The sequence below is a fragment of the Penicillium verrucosum genome (genome assembly GCF_028828655.1).
Source record: "Penicillium verrucosum strain IBT 35672 chromosome Unknown utg000003l_segment0_segment0, whole genome shotgun sequence".
Classification (NCBI taxonomy): Eukaryota; Fungi; Ascomycota; class Eurotiomycetes; order Eurotiales; family Aspergillaceae; genus Penicillium; species Penicillium verrucosum.
In genome coordinates this window covers 3,911,972-3,923,754 of record NW_026643212.1, presented here as the reverse complement: position 1 = coordinate 3,923,754, position 11,783 = coordinate 3,911,972, and the positions used below count along the sequence as shown (strand labels likewise).

At 47.4% G+C, this 11,783-nt stretch overlaps 4 protein-coding genes across 4 annotated transcripts; 1 reads left to right on the top strand and 3 right to left on the bottom strand.

Annotated features, from left to right (window-relative positions):
* Window positions 1–1,617: 1,617 nt before the first annotated feature.
* N7516_009086 (uncharacterized protein) lies at window positions 1,618–3,586 on the bottom strand (the record flags this gene model as incomplete). The annotated part of the gene is made up of 2 exons (XM_057221805.1): window positions 1,618–2,753; window positions 3,538–3,586. 2 exons carry the CDS (start codon window positions 3,584–3,586, stop codon window positions 1,618–1,620), a joined length of 1,185 nt encoding a protein of 394 aa, XP_057072077.1.
* An 82-nt stretch (window positions 3,587–3,668) lies between these two features.
* Window positions 3,669–5,242, bottom strand: N7516_009085 (uncharacterized protein; the record flags this gene model as incomplete). The annotated part of the gene is made up of 4 exons (XM_057221804.1): window positions 3,669–3,911; window positions 3,961–4,413; window positions 4,464–4,810; window positions 4,864–5,242. 4 exons carry the CDS (start codon window positions 5,240–5,242, stop codon window positions 3,669–3,671), a joined length of 1,422 nt encoding a protein of 473 aa, XP_057072076.1.
* A 1,032-nt stretch (window positions 5,243–6,274) lies between these two features.
* On the bottom strand, window positions 6,275–8,105 carry N7516_009084 (MFS transporter; the record flags this gene model as incomplete). The annotated part of the gene is made up of 5 exons (XM_057221803.1): window positions 6,275–6,379; window positions 6,431–6,529; window positions 6,586–7,364; window positions 7,426–7,855; window positions 7,929–8,105. 5 exons carry the CDS (start codon window positions 8,103–8,105, stop codon window positions 6,275–6,277), a joined length of 1,590 nt encoding a protein of 529 aa, XP_057072075.1.
* Window positions 8,106–10,355: 2,250 nt separating this feature from the next.
* On the top strand, window positions 10,356–11,717 carry N7516_009083 (uncharacterized protein; the record flags this gene model as incomplete). Its single annotated transcript, XM_057221802.1, has 1 exon — window positions 10,356–11,717. The coding sequence occupies one exon, from the start codon at window positions 10,356–10,358 to the stop codon at window positions 11,715–11,717; it is 1,362 nt and encodes a 453-aa protein (XP_057072074.1).
* Between the last annotated feature and the right edge of the window lie 66 nt (window positions 11,718–11,783).

Below are 11,783 nucleotides of genomic sequence, written 5' to 3'. Positions count from 1 at the left end.
TTCTCCCTATATCGACAAGAATCAATGAAGAATCAATGAAGATGTTTCGGCAAATGCTCAAATACCCAGGTTGAGTCGATCAACGGGGGGAGGGAACGGGAGGGGGAGAAACCGTTCTCGAGGAAATGAATGAATTGGGTAGAAATGAGTGATATAATGTCGCCGTGAAAGAATGAAACGGACGCAAGAAAAAAAGAAAAGAATGGAGGGAATGAGAAACACAATAGGCAGAAGAAGAAAGCGGATCAGGAGATGGGAGATGCTGACTACTCCGTACACAGGGAACGGGTTAACTTTGGATGGACAACGCACCGGGGGCTTTCTGGGACTATTGGCACCTCATGGAGGGGCCCATTGTTTTTTTTTCTTGGTCAGGGCCTCGATTTATTTGTCTTTTTTTTTTTTTGTTATCTCTTACGTTTTTTTTTATTACCATTTTTATTATTTTTTCTATGAATTTAAACCAACAAAATCCATATATATTTCTCTATCTAGGATCGCAATGTGCGATGTATGGAGTGGAAGGAAACTGGTTTTGGCCCCTGCGTTGACCTGCATAAGCCCAAGCAACACGGAGTACTGGAGCAATAAGGGCACACAGAACATTTGTTTTGGAGAGGGGTACGAGTGCCACTCCCCTTACTCGGCGTTTATGTCTTGTCCAACTGGATCGGTGTGACTCTCTTTCTCTCTTTCTCAGTCTCTCTCAGGGGCAAGTCTAGTTCGACTACTCCCTAACTATAGGAAAAGGACATCGAATAAACACACGAACCTGATCGCCTAAATACCGAACGGCATCTAAGTGAGATCGAGGAATCTGAGACACTGTTAACAACTCGATACGTTTCACGGAGTACAATTTGACGAATTAACGTGTACCGAGTGGGATATATGAATCTCGATGCATGGAGTCGAAGTCTTTTCCCCTGGCAGTTTCCCCTGATTCGAAAATCGTCAGCCATTGACGATTGGACAGCGTTAGGGACCACGGTTTTCGGGGGCTGATCCTGTGGACTCGGCCAATAAGCATGCAGTTACACGTGCAGTTCCGTGGACCGCCAAAGAGAAACATTCAGGTACCCGCCCTACCATCGATTATGATTGGTCCTAGAAACATGACAGGTCATTCTAGACCACCCCGGCCAACTCTACATCCGTTGTATCCGGTTTTCTAATACTCCGCTTTAAGAGTTGCTCGTTTACTCCGTACTCCGTACGTACGGAGTATACATCCATCATATGATATAAATAACTATGTACAACTTCTGTGCTCCGTATCTGTTGTATATGTTGTATATTGTGCATAACTATCATAACTATTGAATCGATGTTGTGTAGTGGAGAAACCAGAATTCCTAAGTGTTTATTCTTTGCCTTCGTTTCCGTCGGCTACTCCGTGCTGTAGGCAGTAACCTTCGAGTTTACAACATAATGACCCAACGGTATGTTGCGCTTCATCTTCTATTGTTGACATGCGAGATCCCGATATTCCCATCTAGGTAAATACCCCTAGGATCGTTCATTGTTTCAAGCTTGCTCCGCGAACCGGTTCATCCCTAATTGCCCGCGGGGAAAAGAGAACCCCTTAAAATACCAAAAGAAAAGAAAAAAACTTTGTCAAAAGATGAAGAAACAAGCCCCTCTGTCAAGCGCTTGCACATAACTATCCACAATTGACAATTTAATCCCCGTCGGCCAACCGGAGTCACTACCCAACTCCCGTAGCTTATCCGTAGTTTCCCAAATCTGCTCAATAAGCTCCATTGCCGAGTTCCGCTGTTGTTCCCGATAATAAGCTGTCATAGACTCATGCTTCTGTCGAACCCACACACGATCTTCAGGGGATATAGCCTCCCTCGCCGCAATGTAAAACGGCTGAGGCAGCGACGAATCGGGCCCACAGCCCGTTGACAGATGATCCATCAGACCAAAGCACACATGTGCCAAATGCTGCACGCGCGGCGAGCACGTCTGGTCTCGAAAGACCCGACGGGCAAGCAGCAAATGAGCAGTCCAGTAAAAGCACTCGGTAAGGATATCTAGAGGCGTGCGCTCGCCTTGCGCCGGTGGGATTCCATTATATGCGGATCCCCAGGCGCGGAGCTCGGTATCGAGTTGGAATGCTTTGTTGAGAATGGCGCCTTCGTGTAGATTTGTTTCGAGCCCGTCGCAGGCTAGATGCGCTATTCGTACTAAGAAGCACATCAATGGCTGTGGACATCCTGTCATCTTGTAGAAGGAGGGCTCGGTGGTGTCCCAGCGATGCTGGTCGGGCTGGTTGAGTATAAAGTTTTGCGGTGCGTACGGCCTTCGCTGTCGTGAGATGGCTAGCATTACATCGACCATGCCGAAGCGTTGTACTGTCATGCGTGCGATGGGATTTTGTGGGATCTCGTCGAAGTAGCCTACTGCTTGCATGAGCCAAGAGGCGCATTTGATGTGAGGCTCCAGTACGCCATCTGCTGACTGTGCGACGACGATCCCCTGAAGAACAACGGCTGTGAGGAGCGCTTCTCGCTCGTGCGTGTTGCTGGCTACGATTGTACCTGCGTCATACGCGGCCTTGGCGTCAATACTGAGCAGGTTTTGTCCGAGCGTTCTGAGCATTCTCTGCTGACGCTTAGCCGCGAGATCAACGCTGGCTAATCCGAAGTTGAGCATATGTTCTGTCGATATGCAGACAATAGTCTCGAGAAGAATCGGTGATGATAGGGCTGGGATAGAGACCTGTCGGTAAGGGTTGTCCGGGCCATCTACAGCGGGGACATTAGATGAAACGAGGCTTATGTCTATGCGAGTATTCTCGATTAGATATTCCAGTTCCAATCATATGGCATGAAGTCACGTACAATATTCCCAGGCAGATTTGTCTTCTGCAGACTCAAAACATGTCTGTGCGAAAAGTGCCGAAGGTCGACCTATGTTTTGTGCTATTGCTCGACGAGTGTCTTTGCGAGGCTTATGTCTTGTTGGTATTGGCTCTTTTGGTCGAACCCATTTCACACCCGATGAGTATTGACAGTCCAAATCCCGCGAAGCACAAAATGAGCAAATTGGCTGTTGCTCGTCACATTTATTGTGTTTCTTTCGGCATTGCAGACATCCTTCTCCGTATCTATATCAGCACTTATACTTCGCCTTGGAATGAGCCGTCATACCAGTCCGTGACCGTGAAAATTTGTCGTCTCGAGGCATTTCGCCGATCAAACAAATGATCTACCTCTGGCTAGTGAGAGATCCACAAATAATATAGTAGGGACATGGATTATATGAGTCTTGTTTCCCCGCAGCCTTCTCACCATATACGACGGTCACCTGACTATTGACCAATTAGATTACTATCAACACTCGGGACAATATATATTGCAATGACACTGTTCAGATTAAGTCTATAATATACAACATATGCTAAGATTTTTTGTTGTAATGCGGTAAAAAATGAAAATAAGGGGAACAAGAGTGGCTATGGTGAATTCTTTTGAAATTGCTCAAAAGACCACCTCCTAGCTATATATATATACAGCGGCATCGACTTACCATACCGCAGCGGAAAAGTCTTGTCAAACATACGCAAAGAGTCATTCATTCTGATTGATTAGAAATTGAATTGCAATTTAACGAAGCTAATTGTCGGAAGATACGACGGAGACTAATTCGCAAAGAAACCTTTATCCCAGAACCTCCTGAATGACCCGAACAGTCCGATCGACTATCAAATCAATCTCGTCACGGGTAGTATTGTAAGGCGGCGCTAGGATAATATGATCCCCATTAACACCATCGATACCGCCATTTCCGGGCATCAACGAAATCGCATGTGCAGGCTTGAGCCCTGTCGCATGTAGAGTCCGAGAAAGCGCCTTTGAAGGCGGATATGGCTCTTTCGTCTCTTTATCCTGAACAAATTCCATCTATAACCATGTTAGTAAAGTCACAAAAATAGAAATGTAGAAAACTAACAGCCCAGAATAATCCTCTGCCTCGAATTTCACCAATATGGGGGTGACTATCCAAACGCTCGTGAAGACGCTGACCCAGATAGTCTCCCATCGCTCGCACATTCGGTAGCAGGTTATCCTCTTGTATGATCTTCTGCACCTTATATGCAGCCGCACAGGCGACTGGATGTCCCTGGTATGTCTGACTGTGGACAAAAGCGCCGGTACCCTTGTTCAGAGTGTCGACGACATGCTTGTTGATGAGCAACCCTGCGACCGGAGCATAGCCGGCGCCGAGTCCCTTGGCAATTGTTTGAAGATCAGGGACGACGTCTTCTTGCTCCCAGGCATGGAGGGTTCCGGTGCGGCCCATGCCGGACATTACCTCGTCAAGGATGAAGAGCGCACCGTGTCGCTCGCAGACAGCTTTTAGTGCCTTGAGGTAGCCGGGCAATGGGGGAACACACCCAAGTGTCTATGAAAACAATTAGCATACTTATCATGGCAGGATTGCGTTTTACTCACAGCACCTGGCATTGTCTCGGCTACGAATGCGCAGACAGTGTTGGGGCCAAGTCTTTGGAATTCGTCTTCCAGTTCTTGGGCCAGTCTTGCAACGTAGGCTTCGGTGCTTTCATTGGTATTCATTCTGCGGTAGGGATAGCATTGGGGCACGTGGTTGATATTCTTCGAAAGAAGACTTTCATAGATCCTCCTCCGCGAGGCGTGGTGTCCAACAGCAAGTGACCCGAGGGTATTTCCGTGGTAGGACGACTGCCGAGAAATGATATTCACCCGCTGGGGCTCTGGAACGGGCAACTCTGTAAAGTACTGAATAGCCATCTTCACAGCAGCCTCGACGGCTTCGGTACCTATTGTGTTTTTAGAAAATCAATCGTGATTCAGCATAGACATGGGTTCTTACCCGAGCTCACGATATAGGCACGAGACATCTTGCCTCCGGTTGAGTCTACCAGAAGCTTTGCCAAACTCTCCGCAGCACTATTGGTGAAGAACATTGAATAACAGTAGGGAACTTTCTTCAGCTGGTCCAAGATGGCTTCGTTGACTCGCTCGTCACTGTGACCAAGACAGGATACAGCTGCGCCACATGTCGCATCCAAAATTTCCAGACCATCCTCAGTTATCAGGTAGCTTCCTCGACCACTGACAATGTTCAAGGGCTCATTTCGTAGTTGGTGGTAGAGGACTCCGCTGGATGGTTTGATACCAGTGGAGTCGACCAGCTTCTCGGATGGGGTAGGCACTGAAGCTGCTGCCAGTTCCGGTGTATAGTCACCCATTGTATAGATTGCGCTGAAGGGTTGGTTTGGAAAAAGAAAAAGAAAAAGGATGAATCAAGTGATGGTTGCTAAAGATGTTTGATTTGAACTGGGACTGCTTTGTGCTGGGGGATGGGAGTCATATATAGACTCACCCCGCCCTGGCCAAGAATCAAAACGCAGACATAGTAAACTGACACTTGAAAAATGGTCCTGACATAACGCCGTGATTGGCAAGTCTCGCCTTGTCATACAACTTGACGTTCATACTTGGCCACGATAAACCATTCCCAAAGAGGAAATATTTGTCGGACCCACGTTCGATGACCGTGTCGTTGATCTGATAGGTTGATATAATTTATGAGATAGAGAGCTTATTGATAAGAAGAAAGAGACTCCGGGGATCTTTGCTTTTATTCCCAATGGTTTTCGTGCCGGTTACACGGATTCATTAGAAATAGCAGCTATAGAGGGGTATCGGAACGATCTTTGAGTCCGAAGACCACAGCGCAAACAGACCTTATTGAGCGATCAGATGGAGAAAAGGCAACAGATCATAATCCTGGAAGCAATGCCCGTGGACTATGATGCAGCTACCAACCAATAGCCCGCTTGTCAATTAGATGTCAGTCAGACTGCCTCTCATGCATGAGGATATGCCATTCGATCGTTCTCCGTAACCCCTCTTCCTACCCGATAACCGGTCCCCAGCGGAAAACTTCTCTGGTCAGCGTAGGGTCATCCACCAACGGTAGCAGATACGCAATAAGACATGAGAAATTAATGGAACCCGTTGTTCCGGTCTCTTTAGAAAGGAATGCCCTACATATTAAATCCAAATTCGCGCACTAGTTCAATTAGTATCAACGCTTTATCTATCTGAAGACCAGATGGTGTATTGATGATATGTCTACTAAGTAGCCGAGAGTGAATAATGTGAAATTTCTCTTAGGTATCAAAACACTCGTCCATGTAAAAATTGTTAGGCCCAAAAGAAGACTGTAAGATACTCAGAAATTGACCGTTGTGTATCCTCATCAAAACACTTCCCCTTCAGCTGCTCCGTCGGCCATACGGTTCAAATGGCAAAGCTCCGGCAATAATTGCCATCACAATGTAAAGGGCCGCGCATATGTATATCGGCACGGGAGTGCTGGACTGATAACAATATAAGCATTCTTCTCAAGAGAGCAAAGAATAAATCCTTACATTCGCGGCAAGGCTGACAACAGCACTGACAATTCCCATGATCCGATTGAGCGCAATAGCAACACCATTTCCTGTGCCCCGGTGGGCGGAGGGGAATACCTATCGAGTAATGAGATATGGGATGACAGAGCCAATGAAAGTGAATAAGCACATACCTCGGGCGTGTAAGCATAGAGGGTACCATAGTAGATATTCAAGCAGAAGGAAATAGCGCACGTGAACCCCACATTCTGACTCTGAGTGCGCACTTGTGTGTAGCAGAAAAAGAAAACCATTGTGATTAAAGCTCCGACGATCATGGTTCCCCGACGACCCCAGAACCAGGGCGAGCGACACATGAATCCCGCTAACACAGGACCGAAGATACTACTGGTGTTGTTGATGGCGTAGATTCTCCAGGTGATAAACGGGCTGGTCTGTCCAAAGGATGCGCCGCGCGATGCAAGGTATGTGGGGAGGAAGACATTGTAAAGCGGATAGGCAAGGCCAATGAGGAGCCATGAGAGCCAGACCAGAGTCGTCGATAAGGCCATTTTGCGAGTTGCGAAGAGTCCACGAAGATGAAAGAACACTTCACTTGGGGAGATGAGCTGCGCAAGCCTGCCAGACCCTGGAGCCTTGCTGTGAGCAATTTGTCCGCATGCCTGAAGCTTGTCGATGGATAGGCTGCATGGGCGGTTGTGTCGATTGGCGATGCTGCGTAGGACGTGTACTGCTCGCTCGTCTTTGCCTTCGGAAATGAGGAACTTGGGAGTTTCTTCAAGGCGGATAATGGTTACACGGAGGATCGAGAGAACGAACACCAAGGCGCCGGATGCGTACCAAACATAACGCCATCCCTGGTTATTTTCACGGGTGCATGTGGCTGCATCGCTACAGGAGAAGTTAGGAAGAAAGGCCCAAGCAAACAGACCTGCGATAAGCTGACCCAGACCTAGATACTGCGAGTCAGTTCAGACTTTCGACGGAAGGTATACTAGGGAGTTTAATCTCACCCCACCACGCTGCCATCAGTGTCAGCAGCCACTGTTCCTTGCTGGGAAGGTATTCGAGAAAGACTGTAGTATCGAGAACTAGGTTTCCCCCAGCACCAAAGGCACTCAAGGAGACAAATAAACCTAAGGTGACCCAAGAGGGGGAAGCCCCCGCAACGATGGTGAATATCGATGAAATAAGCAGGGAAAAGTTGAAGGCAAATCGCCGGCCGATAATATCTGCCGAAAAGCCCCAGAAGATTGCACCCACCAACATACCGACATAAACCGCGATGGTGAGCCCGGTGGCATATGATGGGTTGAACTCCAACCTGGCCTGGGTTGAAATAATGGACTGAATCAAAGTGATGAGCGAGTCAACTGCATATCCGAATCCGTTCAGGCAAAATAGCTTCCAGTGGTGTGGTGTGAAACCGATCTCATCAATGGTCTACAGAGGACAAAGGGCCTCGAGTTAGTCGGGTGTCTCATTCATGCACGGTACGAGGATATTGATTTCCCACATCATTGATAATTGTCATCTTGGCAGCAAGAACCTCGTCCACCTTCTCCCCCTGCAAGAGATCTTGGTCTCCATTTCGAATCGATCTTGCCTCCGCCAGCAACGAGTTCGGCAGGTCTTTGTCCTTGCCCGCTGTACTTGCAGAGACAACTGAGTTGGAGGATTGCTGGGCATCCATCTTCAGCGAGGTTGTGGTGTGGACTGAATTTGGCTAGACAAAAGAAAAGACGCGAGATAATGAAGGAAAGCAAACACGGGATTTTGGCGCGACGAGGGGCAGGGACCACTGCTCAGTGGAATTAGTGACAAGCACTAATTTGGCTCAGGTATATTTCTTCATTAGCTTGGATATGGGTCTTATCGAGGTTGATCTCCACAAGATTCGATGTGGCCATGAAGGGTCAGCGCTGACAGCCATGGCAACCTTTATTATCTAAGGCCATATGTACTCTGTGCCACCTTTGTTAGAGGGGACTTTTGATCTCGATATGTTAGAGTTTTACCGGGCATATCTAGACCTATGTTGTATATCCCATATAACAGAGATAGCCTCTCCTCTACGTACTCGGCATACTTCTTATTCTGACCGGGTTAGGCGCAGGTCCACGGGTGCTCCCAAGAAATGCGACCAACTGGTCTATCTCATTGATTGATAGATATTATAGTGGTAAACAATGAGTTCTTGGTAGTGCAATTAAGGTGATTACTCTATCCCACTTCCCGGGCAGAGCGGATTGACTTAGTAGGTAACTACATATTAACTACATATTACTATCTTTGCCGCGTTCCGGCATACAGATCTAGAGGAAATATTTGAAAGTAATAGAATGAGACTACCCGAATTGATTCTCCTTCTAGATAATCATAATGACATATGAAATCTGATTTATGTCGACAAAACCATATTGATCCTAGACAACGATATGAGATATTAAAAAGTTTGGTGGTGAAATGAATTGATCAGTGGAGGAAAATGCTTGATCCGGAAGCTTTGAATAGCCAGTTTGAGTTGTTGGTTTGGCCACGAGAGGTTGGGCTGGCTGTGGTGTACTAGGCATTTGTTTGGTAATGGTGCCAAGGTGGACGATGGCCATACTGGCTGGTCAAGAGGGAAATATCCGTCGTAGATGGTGGCCGCAGTTGATGATCAAGATGGGAAGTATCGTGGTGACGATGGGGGACGGTAAACCCCAAGGACTTTTTGAGTGGTGGCCGTAGTGGGTGGTGGCCGCAGTTGATGATCAAGATGGAAGTATCGTGGTGACGATGGCGGACGGTAAACCCCAAGGACTTTTTGAGTGGTGGCCGTAGTGGATGGTGGCCGCAGTTGATGATCAAGATGGAAGTATCGTGGTGACGATGGCGGACGGTAAACCCCAAGGACTTTTTGAGTGGTGGCCGTAGTGGATGGTGGCCGCAGTTGATGATCAAGATGGAAGTATCGTGGTGACGATAGCGGACGGTAAACCCCAAGGACTTTTTGGGTGGTGGCCGTAGTAGATGGTAGATGGTTGTCAAAGTGGATGGTTGTCAAAGTGGATGGTTGTCAAGGTGGGTTTCAAAGTGGTTGTCAAGATGGATTGTTGTCAAGATGGATTGTTCTCAAAGTGGTTGTTAAGGTGGATGATTGTCAAGGTAGGTGGTTGTCAAGGTAGGTAGTTCTCAAAGTGGTTGTCAAGGTGGATGGTTGTCAAGATAGATTGTTGTCAAGATAGTCATCAAAGTGGATTGTTCTCAAAGTGGTTGTCAAGGTGGATGGTTGTCAAGGTGGATGGTTGTCAAGGTGGATGGTTGTCAAGGTGGATGGTTGTCAAGGTGGATGGTTGTCAAGGTGGATGGTTGTCAAGGTGGATGGTTGTCAAGGTGGATGGTTGTCAAGGTGGATGGTTGTCAAGGTGGATGGTTGTCAAGGTGGATGGTTGTCAAGGTGGATGGTTGTCAAGGTGGATGGTTGTCATAGTGGATGGTTGCCAAGGTGGGTTTCAAAGTGGTTGTCAAGATAGATTGTTGTCAAGATGGTCATCAAAGTGGATTGTTCTCAAAGTGGCTGTCAAGGTAGATGGTTGTCAAGGTGGGTGGTTCTCAGGATAGATGGTTCTCAAGATAGTTGTCAAGGTAGGTTTCAAAGTGGTTCTTAAGATAGTTGTCAAGGTGGATAGTTGTCAAGGTAGGTGGTTGTTAGGATGGATGGTTGTCGGGATGGATGGTTGTCAAGGTGGATGGTTGCGACAGGTCGTTATCAATTGGATAGTGAAGGTTGAGGGGTTTTTTGGTAAACGCAAGGCCATATGAAAGGCCAAGAAAGTTGTTATTGTTGTGGTGGGTGATTGATGGTTGATGGTGGGCGCAGTGGAAGATCGTAGGTATCGAAGGCAAGGTGAATTCGTAAGATGGTGGAAGGTGGCGACTTTTGGAAGACCCATGATGGATGGTGGTTACGGTGGATGGTGGTGGCCATGATGAATGGTTGGTCAAGACAGAAGAAGGTTGGTCAAGACAGATTGTGGTCAAGACAGAAGAAGGTTGGTCAAGACAGAAGGGTGGTCAAGACAGAAGAAGGTTGGTCAAGACGGAAGGGTGGTCAAGACAGATTGTGGTCAAGACAGAAGGTTGGTCAAGACAGAAGAAGGTTGGTCAAGACAGAAGAAGGTTGGTCAAGACGGAAGGGTGGTCAAGACAGATTGTGGTCAAGACAGAAGGTTGGTCAAGACAGAAGAAGGTTGGTCAAGACAGAAGAAGGTTGGTCAAGACGGAAGGGTGGTCAAGACAGATTGTTGTCAAGACAGAAGGTTGGTCAAGACAGAAGAAGGTTGGTCAAGACAGAAGAAGGTTGGTCAAGACAGAAGGCTGGTCAAGACAGATTGTGGTCAAGACAGATTGTGGTCAAGACAGAAGAAGGTTGGTCAAGACAGATTGTGGTCAAGACAGAAGGTGGTCAAGACAGAAGGTGGTCAAGACAGAAGGTGGTCAAGACAGAAGGTGGTCAAGACAGAAGAAGGTTGGTCAAGACAGAAGAAGGTTGGTCAAGACGGAAGGTGGTCAAGACAGAAGAAGGTTGGTCAAGACAGAAGAAGGTTGGTCAAGACAGAAGGCTGGTCAAGACAGATTGTGGTCAAGACAGATTGTGGTCAAGACAGAAGAAGGTTGGTCAAGACAGATTGTGGTCAAGACAGATTGTGGTCAAGACAGAAGGTGGTCAAGACAGAAGGTGGTCAAGACAGAAGGTGGTCAAGACAGAAGGTGGTCAAGACAGAAGGTGGTCAAGACAGAAGGTGGTCAAGACAGAAGGTGGTCAAGACAGAAGAAGGTTGGTCAAGACAGAAGAAGGTTGGTCAAGACGGAAGGTGGTCAAGACAGAAGAAGGTTGGTCAAGACAGAAGAAGGTTGGTCAAGACAGAAGGCTGGTCAAGACAGATTGTGGTCAAGACAGATTGTGGTCAAGACAGAAGAAGGTTGGTCAAGACAGATTGTGGTCAAGACAGAAGGTGGTCAAGACAGAAGGTGGTCAAGACAGAAGGTGGTCAAGACAGAAGGTGGTCAAGACAGAAGGTGGTCAAGACAGAAGGTGGTCAAGACAGAAGGGTGGTCAAGACAGAAGAAGGTTGGTCAAGACGGAAGGTTGGGGTTGGTCAAGACAGATTGTGGTCAAGACAGATTGTGGTCAAGACAGATTGTGGTCAAGACAGATTGTGGTCAAGACAGAAGAAGGTTGGTCAAGACAGAAGGTTGGTCAAGACAGAAGGTTGGTCAAGACAGAAGGTTGGTCAAGACAGACAAGGTGAAGATGTAAAGGCCAGGGGTGTTGTCGTCACCGTCGGTGGTACCACCATCGCATCAGGGCTCCAAGGTTGTTCCT